At 47.1% G+C, this 18,846-nt stretch overlaps 1 protein-coding gene across 1 annotated transcript in view; it reads right to left on the bottom strand.

The window, feature by feature from the left end:
* Window positions 1-18,846, bottom strand: part of ANKLE2 (ankyrin repeat and LEM domain containing 2) — an 83,184-nt gene that overhangs the window by 21,900 nt on the left and 42,438 nt on the right. The window contains exons 7-9 of the mRNA XM_029619299.1: window positions 14,478-14,544; window positions 14,034-14,209; window positions 4,964-5,070 (exon numbers count right to left, since the gene is read on the bottom strand). Of these exons, the coding sequence (XP_029475159.1) occupies window positions 4,964-5,070; window positions 14,034-14,209; window positions 14,478-14,544 (350 nt within the window). The remainder of the gene's footprint in view (window positions 1-4,963; window positions 5,071-14,033; window positions 14,210-14,477; window positions 14,545-18,846) is intronic.

The following is an 18,846-nucleotide window of genomic DNA, read 5'->3' as shown; positions in this document are numbered from 1 at the left end:
TTTCCCTATGAGGGGCCGTGATGGAAAGGCATACAGCAGTATGTCGGTTGGCCATGGGAGGACTAACACATCCACGCCCTCTGCGCCTCTCTCCCTGCACCTGCTGAAAAAGCGCGGTGCCTTGGCATTCTTGAAGGTCGCCATCAGATCGAGAGCGGGAGTTCCCTATTCATCGCAAATGAGTCGAAAGGCTTCGTCCACCAACTCCCACTCTCCTGGGTCGAGGCGGTTGCGACTGAGAAAGTCCGCCTGAACATTTTCAACGCTCACTTTGTGGGACGCCGCTATACGGAACAAGTGCTGCTCTGCCCAGTGTATCAGCTTCCGTGCTTCCTCTGCCACCGGGCGACTTTTGTCCCTCTTTGTCGATTGATATACACCACCGTGGTCGCATTGTCAGACAATACCCGGACAGACTTCCCCTGAATCAGAGAAGAACCGCTTTGGTCTCCAGATGATTGATGGTCCACTGAGACTCTTGTAGAGACCATAGGCCCTGTACAGACTTCCAGATGCATACTGCTCCCCAACCAGAAAGACTGGCATCCGTAGTCACAATCGTCCATTTGGGCATTAGTAGGGAAACTCCCTTTTGCAAATTGTCCGAGCAAAGCCACCAGTCGAGACTGGACTTCGCCACCTCCGGGAGTGGGAGAGGAAGATGAAACTGTTCCGAGACCGAACTCCACCTGGACAGCAATGCTCAGTGTAACGGACGCATATGCGCAAAGGCCCACGGTACGAGCTCCAGCGTGGAAGTCATGGATCCCAATACCCTCAGGTAATCCCACACCAGAGGAAGACGGTTTACCAACAGAGCACGAACCTGACTCTGTAACTTGGTAATGCGATCCGTTGTCAGGAACACCTTCCCTTGTCTCGTGTCGAACAGCGCTCCCAGAAACTCCAAGGTCTGGGAAGGAATAAGCTGATTCTTGGCCAAGTTGATCATCCACCCAAGGGATTTCAACAGCTGTAGTACTCGGCGAACCGCCTCGTGACAAAGTTCTTTGGACTTTGCTTGAATCAGCCAGTTGTCCAAATAGGGATGCACCAACCAGCCTTCCCTGTGAAGTTGGGCCGCCACTACCACCATGATCTTGGTGAACGTTCTGGGAGCGGTGGCCAGCCCGAAAGGCAGGGCTTGAAATGGATAATGGTGACAAGAGGACGAAAAACCATATAAACCGCTGATGATCTTGTCGTATGCCGATGTGCAGATAAGCTTCCGTTAAGTCCAGCGATGCCAGAAACTCGCCTGGACGTATGGAGGCAATAAATGACTACAGGGTCTCCATGCGGAAGCGAGGCACCCGAAGGCAGTGATTGACGCCTTTTAGGTCGAGGATGGGTCGGAAGGTTCCCTCTTTCTTTGGGACTACAAAGTAGATGGAATACAGGCCCTTCCTTTGTTCTCTTAACGGGACTGGGGCAATTGCCCCCAGACCCCGAAGTCGCCGTAATGTGTCGAGCACTGCCTGCCGCTTTTCTCGATAAGCGCACGGAGACCTCAGGAATAGGTTGCGGGGCTGGCGTACAAAATCTAAACCGAAACCGTGTTTTATCACTGTGAGGACCCACTGATCCGACGTCACCCTGGCCCATTCCTCGTAAAATAAGGACAGTCTGCCCCCCACGACAACCTCCGAGGAGGGGGCCTGCCTCATCTCATTGCGCAGACTTGACTCCAGTGGATGCTGGGGAAGCTCCGGGTCTCCCGAACTGATGGCCACGAAAGGACTGAGACCACGACTGTTGCCCGTTAGACCCTGGAGCCCTGGCAGGATGGAACTTCTGATTTCCTCGAAAACGAGATCTCGCAGAAAAGGAACCTCTGGCCGATCCTCCGGTAAACGATAGACCTTATTCTCTCCCAGGGATTGGATCAAGTCCTCTAACTGCTTACCGAAAAGCAGCTTTCCCTTAAAGGGCATAGAGCCAAGTTGCGCCTTCAACGAAACATCCGCCGCCCAGTTTAACCACCGGAGCCTGCGTGCTGACACCGCGGATACCATGGACCTGGCCAAGGCCCTCAACAGATCATGAAGGGCGTCAGCACTATACGCAACCACTCTGCCCGCTTGGAGGGCCTCACCCTCTGACAGACCCTCATTTGCCTGCAGTTGCTGAACCCAGCAGAGGCCGGCCCACCCGCAGGGCAAAATTGCTACACATGGCAGCCCACACTGCCAGCACCGACACTTCAAAAATCTTCTTGAGTTGAATCTCCAATTTTCTATCCTGCAGATCCTTGAGGGCCGTCGCTCCAGTGACCGGTATAGTGGTCCGCTTGGTAACCGCCGATACTGCCGAGTCCACCTTGGGAACTCGTAACATCTCTAGAGCGTCCTCCGGTAACGGATATAGCTTGTCCATAGCTTTACTCACCTTGAGCCTGAGGTCAGGGGTATCCCACTCACGGAATAATAAATCTGTGACGGAAAAATGGAACGGGAATGAAGTAGTGGGGCCCCTCAGGCCCAACAAGACAGGATCCACATTCCCCCTGTTTGACCTCCACCAGAGGCCCCTCGATCCCCAATTCTCTCAAAATGAAGGGGATGAGCGGGCCGAGTTCATCTCTATGGAACAGCCGGACTACCTTTGGGTTGTCCCCCTCAGTGACCTGTGCCCCTCAGACCTAGTCTGCTGGCAAATCCGGATTCTCATCCACCCCTCCTGAGGGCTTTTCTGGCAAATCCGTCTCGTCAAGAGGTGTCCGTATCTGTCTGATGGCCCCCTGTCCCGGCTCCCCTTAGACCTATGCCGCTTGCGAGTAGACTTGTGGGAGCCACTAGGGGAGGGACCCTCCTCAACCTGCTTCTACCTGCCTTCTTGGCCCTAAAGGCCTTATGCATCAGCAATACAAACTCCGAGGAGAAGGAAGAGGAAGAGGAGGAGTCCCCTGTACCATCGGGTTCATCATCTGTACCAGTGAAGTCTGGATCCGCATCCCCTGTCCCTCCGGGGACAGGCCTCTGCGGCGATAACACAGGAGAAGAATTCCCTCCCCCCCACGCACTCCTCGTGGCTCTCCTACTAGTGCTGCCAGAAGCCAAAATGGCTGCCGTTCCCGCACTCTGCGGGAGCGGTTCAGCCAAGGCAGCCGGAGGAGCAGGGGACCTCGCCGCGATCAGGCGTGTGTGTTGCCGGTCCTCCCGGGGCAAAACAGAGGGGCCCTCCCCTCCCAGAACGCCGTCACGGGACAATCGCGTGTGCGCCGAGCCGCATGCGTGGCATGGCCACCCTGCCTCGCAGGCACACAACCCCCCCGGACCGGCAAATCGCCCACCAAATGAAGCCGCCGATGCAGGAAGGCAAGGGAGAATCTGCACAGCCACAAAATAAAAAGACGCATATAAATTTTTTTTTTTTTTTCTATTTACCCCCGGGCCGGCACAGCAGCTCATATGAGCTTCTGTTCCGTCTGGGGGGGGAGTGAGCCGGACTCTCCGGTATCACCCCCAGAGCTGCTCTGTCTGTGATACCAGGGCCCTTGACCCCTTCAAGCAGCTGCCTGCAACACAAGAGAGGATGGTCCCCTCAGGACCTGGCAACCCTCTGGGCGGCTTGAGACTCCAAACTGAATAAACTGTCTTCTTTTTTTTTTGTAAATAACTGCCGCTAAAAACACCTCTCTGTCTATACTAACAAACTTTCAAAACAAAACTCTACCTAAATATTAAGGATCAAAACAGACTGTAGGTTTTGCCCCTGAACCATTTGCTGGAGACAAGAGGAATACTGGCAGACTACGGGTGGCACCTTGGTATATATGACAGAGTCTGTCAGACTTTCTTTGTCTCCATCTGCTGGAAGGGAGGCAAAACCCAAGAGTCTGGACTGATCTGGGTACGTACAGGGAATGGAAGATAAAACTTTACTTCATCTATAGAGCTGTAATAAAATCTCAGCACTAACAGGTGAAATAATAAAGTGCCTTCAAATTAGCACCCATTTTTACATCGGATGTAACTTTAGTGCACCAAAAAGGGAGTTAAAAAGGTTCGCCAAGCCCAGCACACTTTATTACATCAGCCTCTAAATGCTATAACAGAGATACGATGGCAATAACTTATTAACTTACTCTGCCACTGGCCTCCAGAATTCAAATGGAGAAATTACTTACCTAATAATTTTGTTTTCCTTAGTGTAGGCAGATGGACTCGGGACCAAATTATGGTGGTGGTGGGGTTGGCGGCATTAACGGAGGCCTGGTAGAGATCCTGCACTCAGGCTTACGTATGCAGCGTGGTGCTCTATTATTACTACTATTACTTGGGAGCAGGAAAAGATCCTGCACTCAGGCATGTATGCAGCATGGTGCTCTATTATTATTATTACTATTACTTGGGAGCAGGAAAAGATCCTGCACTCAGGCTTACGTATGCAGCATGGTGCTCTATTACTACTATTACTTGGGAGCAGGAAAAGATCCTGCACTCAGGCTTTCGTATGCAGCATGGTGCTCTATTATTACTACTATTACTTGGGAGCAGGAAAAGATCCTGCACTCAGGCTTATGTATGCAGCATGGTGCTCTATTATTATTACTATTACTTGGGAGCAGGAAAAGATCCTGCACTCAGGCTTACGTATGCAGCATGGTGCTCTATTATTACTACTATTACTTGGGAGCAGGAAAAGATCCTGCACTCAGGCTTATGTATGCAGCATGGTGCTCTATTATTATTACTATTACTTGGGAGCAGGAAAAGATCCTGCACTCAGGCTTACGTATGCAGCATGGTGCTCTATTATTACTACTATTACTTGGGAGCAGGAAAAGATCCTGCACTCAGGCTTATGTATGCAGCATGGTGCTCTATTATTATTACTACTATTACTTGGGAGCAGGAAAAGATCCTGCACTCAGGCTTACGTATGCAGCGTGGTGCTCTATTAATCACAATTTCTGCCAGGTTTCCCTTTGCACTCTATCTATACCATGTTATGTTAATACCTTCCCACTCTTTCAACGCCTCTTTCTGGGTCTGACTTTCGGACATTGTGAAAGAAGCCTGCTCGCTCTCTGGGTGGAGTCTTCCAGATTCGACGAAATTCTTCTGCCTAAAAAGACAAAACATGTGCACATATAAAATGTATTTTTTAATATGGCCTTGTTTACTTTCCTCCAACCCTTTGGGTCCTTCCAGCCCAATTGGGACGGTCCTAGTGGGACCTGCCCCAACCTGTTCTTCTGGTTATTTATGAGGGGCTTGATGGAGTAGCGTAGCATTTAGAACAGAAGGCTACAAACCAGGGAAGGAAGGGCTCATATCCTACTGCTGCTCCTTGTGACCATGAGTAAGTCAGTTTACCCTCCATTGTAAATCCTCTAGGGATGGGAAAATATCTACAGACCTGGTTGTAATCTGCTTTGAAGTGCCAAAAGGTGGAATAAAAATAAGGCAGCAGCACTAGGTATCTTCAGTTGTAACACCCTAATTTATTCCTGCTCTTTTTTTTTTTTTTTGCAATAAACATTTTATTAGGTTTTGGAAAGATTCAATGCCAAGATAGCCAAAATATGATACGATAATGTGATACTTTCCCTTCTATACTAAATATGTATTAACATAATAAGTAAATGGATAAATATAATATACCCTGAGTAAATTGTAAATGACATAGCGGTGGCATAAGTTTAAACATATTGTCAATTGCATAGCGTAAATATTTGGTACACATATTGAAGAAGCATTCAAACAGAAAATAGCCGCTGTGCTTCATGAGGCCCGATTGGAAAGGGGCACCCAAGTTTTATGAAAAGAGGCTAACCGATTGTATATGGCCGCAGTAAAATGGCACAGACACAATTAAGTACTTCAACAAACTCAGGAATCCTCTCTGATTTCCAATAGGAAGCAATGGCTAGATGTGTGGCAATAAACACTTGTAGGCAGAATCTCTGTTGTACGCTTGATAATTAATATATATATATATATATAATATATATATTATCTAAGTTAAGTGATTTATGTTAACAACCACAGTAACCTTTTTGGAAACTATGTTAAACATCAAAACTTAGATAATTTAGATAATAGATAACAAAGTTATACTATCTAGGTTAACAACCATAACCACCTTTGGAAACTCTGTTAAACGACGAAACTTTGTAAACAGTTGTGATGGCGAAACCGAACAACGGTATATAAAACTCGTTAAATAAATAAAATTAATAACCCAGGAACAGGGACATTGAGTAAGACAGAGCTTATGCTAGGGAGCAGAGTTGTCTTAAGTGTGTTCCCAAGCCAATCAAAAACCAACCGCCAAAAAGAGGCAATCTTAGAACATTCCCACCAGAGGCGAATGAAAGAACCTATGGACCCGCAGTTCCTCCAGCACAAATTGATTAGGATATACCGTATTTTTTGCTCCATAAGATGCACCTAGGATTCAGAGGGGGAAAAGTAAAAAAAAAAAAAAAAAAAAAGGTGTGCTAAACCGGCTCTGTTCCCGGGCATCTGTGCATCTTATGGAGCAAATTAGGGGAGTGCATAAAATTTTTGTTTGCCCCCATTTTGTTTTCGGGTCTGGGGAGTGCCATTTCGGTCCACTCCCCAGATCAGAAAACTTTAATCGTTCTCTTTCTGTGGGAAAACAAAAAAAACAAAACCCCATCCCAACCCTTTAAATGTAATTAACTACAACCCCCCACCTCCTGACCCCCCCCCAAGACCTGCCAAAAGTTCCTGGTGGTCCAGCGGGAGTCCGGGAGCGATCTCCTGCACTTGGGCCGTCGGCTGCCAGTAATCAAAATGGCGCCGATGGCCCTTTGCCCTTACTATGTCACAGGGGCTACCGGTGCCATTGGTCGGCCCCTGTCACATGGTAGGAGCACCGGTAGCTCCTGTGACATAGTAAGGGCAAAGGGCCATCGGCGCCATTTTGATTACTGGCAGCCGACGGCCGAAGTGCAGGAGATCTCTCCCGGACCCCCGCTGGACCACCAGGAACTTTTGGCAGGTCTTTGGGGGGGGGGGGGGGGGGTCGGGTCATAGTTAATTACATTTAAAGGGTTGGGATGGGGTTTGGTTTTTTTTTTTTTTTGTTTTCCCACAGAAAGAGAACGATTAAAGTTTTCTGATCTGGGGAGTGGACCGAAATGGCCCTCCCCAGACCCGAAAACAAAATGGGGACAAAAAAAAAATTTTATGCACTTCCCTAATTTGCTCCATAAGATGCACAGATGCCTGGGAACAGAGCTGGTTTAGCACACCATTTTTTAAAATATTTTTATTTATTTAACTTTTCCCCCTCTAAATCCTAGGTGCATCTTATGGAGCGAAAAATATGGTATTTTGTGCAATTTCTTAGGCGTGAGGTGCCACCGTATAGCAATTTAAAACAGTTTTACTGCAATCTGGTGGAAATAGAGCACTTACTAGCATTGAGAAAACTCCTACTCCAGATTTTTAAGTCTCGAGTTCTTCCCATGTCAGCCTCCCACTTAATGATATGTGAAGGACTATATGAGGATGGCTCAATAAGCGGGCCATACATTTTTTAGATTATCCCTATCACAGTAGCTGCATGCATACAAACATTTTCAAAAAGTGATCTAGAAGGGCGCAGTGCCTGCCTTGGGATCTGAGATTCAATAAAATGTCTAACCTGAGCATAAGCTAAGAAGGAGACTTTCTCTAAGGAATATTTATGTGTGAGTTGATCTATAGAGATGATGTTACCTTGTATAAAGAGATGTCCAATAGTGGTAATCCCGGAAGAATGCTAACTCTGAAACCTGGCTAGCAATTGAATATTGTGGCATAAATGAGGGATAAAAAAAAAAGAAACATTTCCCAACCAATTTCTCCCTCCAGGTTGCCCAGACCTTTAATGTAGTAAGTGTGGAGCAGGGAATGCATCAGATTGGTCGCCAGGTGGATCAAGATTGCCAAAACAAAGAGTTCAGGGGCATGGTACCTAATATAGTTACCCATTGTTTATCTCCACTCTGGCGACGCATGTCAACCAGGGCTCGTAACTGAAATGCTGCATAATATAGCAACAAGTCGGGGACTCCCAACCCCCCATGTATTTTAGGTAGATGGAGAGTATAATATGCTACCTGGGGAGGACATCGCCGCCAAATAAAGTTGAATACCTTTTTTTGCCACTTGCGCAAAAGAGCTGTTGTAAGATATATCGGCAGTGTATTGTACAAATATAAGTAGCGGGGCAGGACATTCATTTTAATTATTGCAATACATCCTAACCACAAAAACCACTTCTCCAAATCTTTGCCGATGGCACATAATAAGAGTACATAATTGCTGGAGTAGAATTCAGAGACATTCGGACCAAAGATAACCCCAAGATATTTAATAGTGGACTTAGCCCAGCGGAAGGGAAACTGGCAATTGATGATAGAGGCTTCCAAAACTGGGAGATTGATATTAAGTTCAGATTTCTCCGCATTCACTTTGAATCCAGAGGCCCTGCTAAATAGAGTTATTTCAGAGACTACCCCTGCTAAAGAAGCTTGGGGATCTGAGAGTGTAAGCAGAATATCATCTGCAAACAGTGACAGCTTATACTCGGATTTCCCCAAGGCAAGACCTTTAATGATCTGGGAAGATCTAATTCTCATGGTGAAGGGTTCTAAAAAGTGGGCAAATAAAAGCAGGGCCGGAGGAACCACTAGGCGAGCTAGGCCTGTGCCTAGGGCACCGAGTGGTAGGGGGCGCCGCCTACCGTGGTGCCCTGCCTCCCCCCCCCCCATGGCACCCTCCCAATGCCCCCCTGGTGGTCCAGCGGAGGGCCTGGGAGCAATCTGCTGCTCCCGAGCCCTTGGCTGCCACTAACCAAAATGGCGCCGTGGCCTTTAGCCCCTACCATGTGACAGGGGCCAACCAATGGCACCGGTAGCCCCTGTCACATGGTAGGGGCTGAAGGTCATCGGCGCCATTTTGATTAGTGGCAGCCGAGGCCCCAGGAGTGGCAGATCTATCCCGGGCTCCCACTGGACCACCAAGTGAGTTTTCTTTTTTTTGGGGGGGGGGGGGGCGGCACAACAGGGGAGCGGCGCAAGGCTGAAATTGCCTAGGGCGCCCAATCCCCTTGCACCAGCCCTGAATAAAAGGGGAGAGAGGGGGCACCCTTGTCTGGTTCCTCTCCCAATGGGGAACTCCAGACCATAATCACCACTCACTCTCACTTTGGCCCTAGGAGAAAAGAGTAAAGCTGCTGTAGCCAACGTAAGAAAAATGGACCAAATTGCTTCTTATTCAGAGTGGGGAAAAAAGGAAAGGCCAGACAAGGTCAAAAGCCTTCTCTGCATCAATGGAGAGAAGGTATCTGTTCTTTCTTCACCCACCAAATTAAGTCTGTAATCTTGCAAGCGTTATCTGAAGCCGCATACTGGGGAATGAAGCCAACCTGATCCAGATGTACCAGTGTGAGCAAATAAACGATTCAGCCGAAGGGCTAAAATTCTAGCTAGGATTTTCAAGTCTAAATTAAAGATGTGGGTCTATAAGATCCACATAAGGAAGGACCCCTCCCAGGATTAGCGATGATAGTGATACCTGCGACCTTAGTATGAGAGTAATCTCCCCTCCTGCAGAGAACTGAAAAAAGCGGCCAGAGGTCCAACCAAGGTAACTAGTGAAAGTACGATAATATGCACTGGAGAATCCATCTAGTCCAGGAGCTTTATTGGCTTTAAGGGATCTAATCACTGAAAATATCTCAGCGAATGAGATCGGGGCATCAAGTATTTGCTGCTGAGAGGCAGTCAAAGTAGGTAAATCAACATGCTGTAAATACTGATCTATGTCAGCAGTTTGAATTAAGGGATCTTTACTATATAAGCCGGCATAGAAGGCAGAAAAACTTTATGTCAGTTGAATCAGTACAGATATTCCACGAGGAATCTTTGATTTTAGAAACTATATTGTGGGCAGTTCTAGATTTGAGTTGGCGTGCTAGGAGACGGTCTGCCTTGTTTCCGCCCTCAAAGTGGGCTTGTTTATTAAGTTCTACCGAATGCAGGATTCTGATAGTCTAGCTGGTGTAGTTCTGCCCTAGTGGCAAGCAATTTATTATAGATCTTGTGAGATTGGTTATGCATGTGTAAACGGGATAGATGGTCAACTTTTATCAGCAAAGACTTGTGCAGAGTCTTGCTCATGCTTGTTGGCCAATACTTTAGAAATAGAGTAGGCCTCTTATCACAGCTTTTGAGTACTCCCATATAGTTCCACAGGGAAAACTGGATCGGGCACAGAGTTCAAAGTACTCCCATATCTGAGCATCAAGCTTATGGACAAAAGCTTTATCCTTAAGTAGTGATATTCATTTAACCTCCAACTATGTTGGCCCCCCTTTTGCTCCTGTAAACACATGTCTACCCATACCGGGCTATGATCTGTCCAGGTGATAGACTCCACACTGGATGTTTTAACCCCAGGCAGCAGATTTTTGTCAATTAGAAAAAAAATCTATGCGGGAATGTGTGTTGGTGTATGGAGTAAAAGGTATATACTCTCGGAGATAGATGGCGACTTCTCCAGACATCTGCAAGACCCCAATCAGATATTAATGAAAGAAGCCTACACCTGGGTCCCTTCCCAGTAGGCTGAGTAGAGGGAATTCTAGAGGAAGAGTTGTCTAGAGACATATTCAATAAAATATTAAAATCCCCTCCAACAATTATGTATCCCTCTGCATGTTCTTCTAACACTGCCTGGAGTTTATTTAAAAAAAACCAAAAACCCTTGATCAGCATTAGGGGCATAAACCATCATAAGGAAAAGAACTGTGTGACCAACCTTTATTTTAATGAAAACAAAGCGCCCCCCAGGATCTGTTATGCTCATTATCAATTCATGAACAAAAATCAAAATAAGGATACCAGTTCCAGAGTAGTTATAAGTGCAGCCACTGGCAGCCAAGTATTTATGAGGGTATTCCTTATAGGCTAAAACTTATGAGTGTTGCTTGCGCAGGTGAGTCTTCTGTATGAGCACTATGGTCGCGTTTTAGGCAAGTAACTCCCTGCACAAGAGAACGCTTCTTATATGAATTGAGGCCTTTTACGTTAAAGGGACAAGATTTGCACCAGCGAGTTGTGTAAGGATGTAAAAGCTCCACTGATACCTATGGGTAAAAGGGCTGGGTTTGAGGCTATCTATATAAAGCTAAAAAATAAACATTGCAATTAGTTCTGACAGTGAAAGCAGGTAGAAAACAAAACCCAAATTCCACTTCTTAGAAGTGGATCCACAAAACCCTCCACGCGGATCCCCACCCATGGGGGCATCACCGCACCCAGAGGACGACCCCACTGTAACTCTCCCCCCACCCACCTCAAAAGTAATATAGAGCAAAAAGCATATACATGCACAGGTCCCAACTAGGATAATCACAGTCCATACGGGCGACCAGACAATCCTCTGCCGTCTCATCAAGATCTCAGATGTGAAAAATACCAAAAGGCTTTCGCTGAGATTGGAAAGACCAGCAGTCAAGAATCAGCCTTGCTCAGCCGCAGTGATTCTCGCTGTTGTAGGTTGCTGCAGTGTGCATCATCCTCCAACATGCTGCTATTTTGGAAGCTGGTCAACCAGCAGGGCTGTTGGAGCGGCAGGTGGAAGGGCAAAGTTGACTGCCAGGCCTGCTTGCTTAAAGGCATCCATTGCTTCAGTGATAGTTTTAATGCGGTAGGTAGGGCCCTTAGCCTGAAAAATCAAGGCAAAAGGGAACGACCATCTGTAGCGGACGCCTTCCTGGCGAAGGGCCTGCGTTGCCTCACACAGCTGATATCTTTTTCACAGACTGCTAAGAGCTAGATCATGGAAGATTGAAGAGGTGATCCCATTCCAAGACCATTCTTGCTTTGTTTTAGCAATGTTCATAATCTCCTCCTTCTGAATGAAGCTGTGCAAGTTAAGGACAATATCCCTAGGTGTATTGTCCCGGCGTGGGCCAAGGGCTCTATGAGTTCACTCTATTTTTATAGAGTCGCTGGCAGTTTGATCAGAGCTCCCCTGGGTCTTTGAGAGAGCAGGAAGGAGAAAATGGAGGTGGCTGCTTGATGGCAGTTAGCGAATTCTTCCGTTTCCGGAACTCCCTCGATTCGAATATTGGACCTACGGGAGCGGTTCTCTAGATCTTTGACTTTTACTTCAAGCCGTGCAATCTCATCCTCCAGTACATTTGCCTTCTGGGAGAGAGTAGTAATCGCCACACCGAGATTCTCTGTGCGCAAATCAATGTCATCTACTCTATATCCCAGTGCCATCTGGTCTTCCCGGACCTCTGTGATCGACACTAGCAAGTCAGTTTTGTGTTGGCGCATATCCGCACGAAGCGCCATGAACAACTCACAGAGTTCTGCTTTCATGAGGAATTCGCTAAAATCTGGTGGCTTAGCTTCGTTCGAGTGCAGGGACAGTATTGGTGCCTCCCCAATACTAGTTTTTTTATTGGCGTCACTGCTGTCGGATAGGCCGCCATCTTCTCCCGGGAGCTTGGCTGCAATCTTGGTGAAAGAAAATTGCTTCAAATCTGCGACGTGTTTTCAGGAAGCCATCCTAGCATCAGGTGTGAAAAAAGATCTCGCTGGTGAAAATTTAGCCACTGTAGATCTCAATTTTAAATATCTTTGGGGCTCGATTGTGGCAGGTGGGTGAGGAGCTCAAAGCTTAGGCACCCCTCTCCCCAGTTTATTCCTGCTCTTGAAGCTTGAGGATTTGGGTTAATTATTGCTTTAAGAAAACTGCCCCATGTTGACTAGGTAACTGGAATAAAAGGCCCGAAGAGAAAAAAAAATGTAATTGTCAGCCCAGAGACAGAATAACTGAGGCTGAGAACGGCATGAGAGTGCAGAGTGAATTCCTGATAAGAAAGGTACCAAGAAAGCTACAAGAACAAAAGAAGTTCTGAGTAAGCATAATATATGATGTCTGAGAGGCACATGAAGGAAAAGTACCAGCAAACGTAGGAGATGAGAGAGGAGAGGAGGGAAGAATGTGCAAGCCATGTTTAACAGTGTATATAAAAGACTAATGCAAATTCAAAACGATGAGTAGACTGGCACTGCCTGGTGAGCAGTTAATTCTGTGATACCTGGCTCCGTTTACTCCCTTAAGGAAACACAATCTTGTTTCCTTCGGTTTCCACTATCAAGTTTTGTATGTATAAAGAACTAACCTGCTGGTGATTATAGATCTCTAAGCTACTTAATAAATGTTATGTTTTGAAACTGATAGGCTGTTTCATCACTGGCTTTGTGTCCTCTCTGGGAAGGAACCCAAGCGGGGTAAGTTTCAAGGTTTCAACAAGCTCAGACCTTTTAGTGACAGTCCTGGTTTTGGGCACCAGGCTGCCTCCAGCTATATTTTGCTTATTTTTCTCTTGCAGTGACATACACGGGGTTCAGTTTGGGTGATCTGTGAAACAGGGAGTTTACATACTTCAAAGTCAAAAGGGCTGCTCGCAGCAAGAACACACACTTCCATTTTATTTCTAAAAACTTTACCTTTAAAATGTTTTAGAAACAGTGCACGTAGTTATCTTTTAGGATTAATAGAAAATTAAAAACAAAATATGCATACATATATTTTAAAATGTACTGTACAAATTATGCACACGATCCTCCTGCCTTTCACGCCATGAAAACTAACCATGCCACTGTGCAAGTCACTGCAAGAACCACCACCACCCCTCTACCTCGAATTAAAAAAAAAAAAAAAAAGGGCAACAGAAGCTGCTTACGATTTTCTTTTCAAGGCTCTGTTCATAAAGATAATTTATTAGAGTTTTTTCAGCTTAACTGATCTGGAAGTACAAGGCAATAGGCCATAACTACAGTGGACAAGCTAGAACACTATGCTACCCATCAGAGCAGAGCACCTCTTTCAGTGGTACCAATATTAGCATGATTTGAGCCAGCGGAGATAAAAATGCTGTGCAAGTACCCTTCTGCTTTAAAGCTCCCTTAAAAGCATCTGCCTTTAATATTCTCGGAAGCTGAAGTCTGTGTGTAGAAAAAAGGTAAAATTTCATGCTTGCCTTACCTTTGAGGGGCTCATGGGGCCTGCAAAAGCTCGGACAGTCAGAAGCGGATCTTTGGGGCTGCCAGTGTACTTCGGCAGATTGAGGGTGAAATCATCTTGTTCTGGAGACCAGGGGGCACCAATTACAGGGGCAGAGGAATTGTCTTCAGCTCTCAGTAGTGGCACATAACAGTGACCTGTACAGAGCATACATTGCATTACCAAATGCTGTCACACAGCTGAAGTGCTCCCAGTGACTTAGGGGTATGCACTAAAGAGGCGGGAGGACAAGGACAAGCTACGAGAATTCCTAGCAATTTTATTGGAAACAAAGATAATTTAACACAAACTTCCTGCTTCAAAAAAAGTCTTAAAGGATAGGTACGGTTTAGAGAATAAACTGATGCAAAGAGGATATAAATCCAGAACAAACAAAGAACACTTAATACATACACAGACACACACCTTTCAAATATTCCCTTATTTTCTCTTTCAGGTCAACTGATTTGTTTTTACTTCTTTCACAAATTACCTGAGGGTAAAAAGAAAAAAAAAAGTTAATAGAATTGTTGCCACAGCAGTTCCGAGGCTTCCCACCAATACCTCATGTCTTCCCTACTCTGTCCATCCAACTTGCTACAACCCCTCTAACAGATTGGCAGAACTCAATTAGTGTTCCACAATAAAGGAAAATTGGTTCTTACCTGCTAATTTTCGTTCCTGAAGTACCACGGATCAGTCTAGACAACTGGGTTTATTCATCCCTACCAGCAGATGGAGGCAGAGAACAAAACTTTGAGGCACTGCTGCATAACAGAGACCGCCACATGCAGACCCTCAGTATTAACCTGTACCCAAATCAAGATGTCTTTGTGAACAACCCCCCCCCCCCCCTGCAGAAGATTCCAATGGGATAACAGCACCCTGTAGAAGAAGCATGTCAGCAAAAGCCCCAGGAATTAATTCCAGCGTAGATGCCATGGAACCCAGGACCTGCAAATAATCCCTGACCCAACAGGCGCAGTAGCCAAAAGACCTGACCCTGCAAATTGCTGACTCCACACAGTCAGAAACACCTTCCACATCCGGGTATCGAAGCGTGCCCCCAGATACTCCAATGACTGGGCCGGCTTCAAATGACTCTCTGCTAGGTTCAACACCCAGCCCAACGACTCCAGAAGCTGCAGTACCCTCTGGACTGAGAGACGACACTCCACCTCTGACTTTGCTCTTATCAGCCAATCATCCATGTACGGGTGCACCAGGATACCTTCCTTCCTGAGTGCCGCCGCCACTACCACCATCGCCTTTGTGAACGTGCGTGGCGCTGTTGCCAACCCAAAGGGAAGAGCTCGAAACTGAAAGTGTTCTCACAAAACCATGAACCTCAGGAACCTTTGGTGCCTGGCCCAAATGGGGATATGAAGATAGGCTTCTGACAAGTCCAACAACGCCAGAAACTCCCCTTTGTGCACTGCCGCTATCACCATGCGCAACGTATCCATTTGAAACAGTGCAACCCAGAGGGCAGCACTGACTTTCTGCAGATCGAGAATGGGCCAAAAAGTCCCCTTCTTTTTTGGCACCGTGAAGTATACGAAATACAGGCCCTGCTCCCTCTACTGAGGGAGTACCGGTACAATGGTGTGCAGGAGTTGTAACCGATGTAGTGTATCCCGCACCGCCCCTCGCTTGCGCCGGGAAACACAGCGGGAGACCACAAAGTGTCCCTGAGAGGATGAGACAATTCTAAGGTATAGCTGTCTCTTATCACCTCCAGGACCCACCAGTCGGATGTGATTCTGGTCCACTTCTCATAAAAAAGGGATAGCCATGTAGCTTAACCTATGTATTAACAGAGTTGGGTTTTTTGTTTTTTTTTGGTCATTGCACGAACCAAGCTTGGTTACTATTGTTGTACCATTATTACCATTTTGCTTTGATAATTAAAAAAAAAAAAAAAAAAAGGGACAGCCTCCCTCCGATAGCCTCCAGGGAGGGGCGGACAAAAACGCCTTTATTGCTCCATCTGGTTTCCACTGCCCCCTTGAGAAACAATGTCCCTCGGGGATCTGTGCCGACAGCAAAAGGGCTGCTGTCTGCCAGAACTCTGCTTCTGCGCTGCTGGACCAGGGCTCCTGCCCGCACAAAACCTCCGCGCCTCCCAAAAACAAGCTTGTGATGGAAAAGGCTTCTTAGGGGCCTTTCTGTCTTCCGGTAACTATTACCCTTAGACTCCCCCCAACTGCTTCATGAGCTGCTCTGGGTCTTCCCCAAAGAGTAGCTTCCCCTTGAAGGGGAGATTCAACAGCTGGGCTTTAGACCACAAATCCGTTGGTCTAAAAGTAGTTGGACCAGTTTCGCAGCCTCAGAGGCCTCCACGCTGCCACTGCAGAGACCATGCTCCTGGCAGAAATCTTAATCATGTCGTAAAGAGCATCAACCATATATAGGCCACTCCCGCTTCCAAGTGGGCCGCTTGCACTGCACCTTCTGCAGAAGCAGGCCCCTCTGCATCAAACGTCTGCACACCGCTGCACGAAGATTCAAAGTGAAACCTCAAATAGCCTCTTCAGAAGAATCTCCAGCTTCCGATCCTGGACATCTTTTAAAGCTGCTGACACTACTACAGGAAAATTTGTTTCTTACCTCATAGTTTTCGTTCCTGTAGTACCAAGGATCAGTCCAGACAGCCGGGTTATGCCTCCCCTTCCAGCAGATGGAGTCAGAGAGAAACTGAAAAGGCACCACCCATATACCCTGGTGTGCCACCTGCGATCCTCCAGTATAATGAATATCAAAGCAGAAGAAATATAATATATCACAACAACTACTGACTAGATCAAGTGAAAAGAATAACCACTGAAAACATGAAACTACTGAAGTAAGGACAAACTGTTGATTAAAAGACAATGAAACATCTAGCAAAGTACTCTGAAAAAAATCTATCTAAAGAGAAATTACACAGAATCAGACAAGCGGGACGAATACACGTTGGGCGGGCGTCTGGACTGATCCTTGGTACTACAGGAACGAAAATTATCAGGTAAGAAACTAATTTTCCTTTCCCTGTACGTACCAGGATCAGTCCAGACTGCTGGGTTGTACCCAAGCCGCCTTAAATGGGGTGGGACATAGAAAATCCCGCTTGAAGCACACTGCCAAAGGAACCTGCAGTACCAACCGGTAGTGTTTAGCAAACGTGTGCAAAGACTTCCAGGTAGCTGCTCTACCAACTTCCTGGGGCAGAACACAGTAACTTTCCGCCCATGATGCCGCTCATCTGTGACAGATGTAAGTAGAATCAATAGCATCCTGGAGCCAACAAGGAATGTTGGTTTTGGAAGCCTTAGATCCCTTCTTTGGACCATACCATAAAACGAAGAGATGAGCCGAAGTATGAAAATTATTCGTGACTTCCAGATATCGCATCAGTATTCTGCGAACATCCAGTCGTCGCAAGTCGCGACCGTGTGAATAACTGATGTCCTCCTCAGAAAAGGAGGGTAAATCCACCAACTGGTTGACGTGAAACGACGAGACCACCTTCGGCAGAAAGGGAAGATACCGTTCTCAGCGATACTCCCGAATCTGTGATTCGTAGACACAGTTCAGCGATACTCCCAAATCTGTGATTCGTAGACACGGTTCCCGGCATGATAATGCTTGTATCTCGGAAAACCCAACGCGCTGAACAAATAGCCACGAGAAAAACCGTCTTGAGAGTTAAACCTTTCAAGGTGGCTCCTTAATGGGCTCAAACGGGGAAGCGCAGAGACCACGGAGTACCAAATTCAAACTCCAGGATGGACAAAGTGACCGTACCGGAGGGCGTAAATGCTCGCCTCCGCATAAAAGAGGAATAATATCTGAATGCTGCGCAATGGTAGAACCCTCAATCTTACCATGTAAACAGCCCAAGGCTGCAACCTGGACCAGAAGGGAATTATTAGCGAGCCCCTTTTTCAACCCTTCCTGCAAAAATGACAAAATATGCACTATCGTGGACCTTTGCGGGGACACCTTCAACCCATCGCACCATGACTCAAAAACCTTTCACACCCTGACATATGCCTGTGAAGTAGAGGTCTTGGGACCTCTGAGGAGAGTAGTAATCACGGTCTCCAGATAACCTTTTTGTCTGAGTTGCCTCCTTCTCATAAGCCAAGCCAAGCCGCTATACCAAAACGATCCAACTGATCAAACGATACGGGGCCATGATGCAGCAGGGTTGATATATGGCTCAGATGCAATGGGTCGTCGCCTGCTAGGGTGACGAGATCCGCAAACCACGGCCTCCTTGGCCACTCCGGGCCACTAGGACAACCAGCCCCTGATGAGAGTCTATGCACCTCAGAACTTTCCCCACCAGGGGCCAAGGAGGGAATACATACAGAAGAATTGTTGGGGGCCACGGAAGCACCAGAGCATCTAATCCTGCGGACCCGTGTTCTCTCCTTCGACTGAAGAAACGAGCCGCTTTGGCGTTGCTCCGAGTCGCCATTAAGCTCAGGCGCGGGGTCCCCCAACGTCGAATAATGAGTTTCATCGCTTCGGGTGACAGCTCCCACTCTCCGGGATCTAATCGCCGTCGGCTGAGAAAATCCGCCTGAATGTTGTCCACACCCGTGATGTGGGAGGCCGCAAGACGGCCCAAACGATGTTCCTCCCAGGCCATCAACCGATCCGCTGCGGACGCTTACGGACGACTCCTGGTACCCCCTTGTCTGTTCATGTAGGCCACTGTTGTCGCGTTGTCGGAAAGAATTCTTACTGCTCTGTGGTGGACCAAGGGGAGAAAATGTTGTAGGGCCAGGCGTACCGCCCTGGTTTC

Source organism: Rhinatrema bivittatum, chromosome 11 (genome assembly GCF_901001135.1).
Source record: "Rhinatrema bivittatum chromosome 11, aRhiBiv1.1, whole genome shotgun sequence".
In the NCBI taxonomy this organism is placed as follows: Eukaryota; Metazoa; Chordata; class Amphibia; order Gymnophiona; family Rhinatrematidae; genus Rhinatrema; species Rhinatrema bivittatum.
Note: the sequence above shows the minus strand (reverse complement) of the source record. Positions and strands in the feature narration are given on the sequence as shown.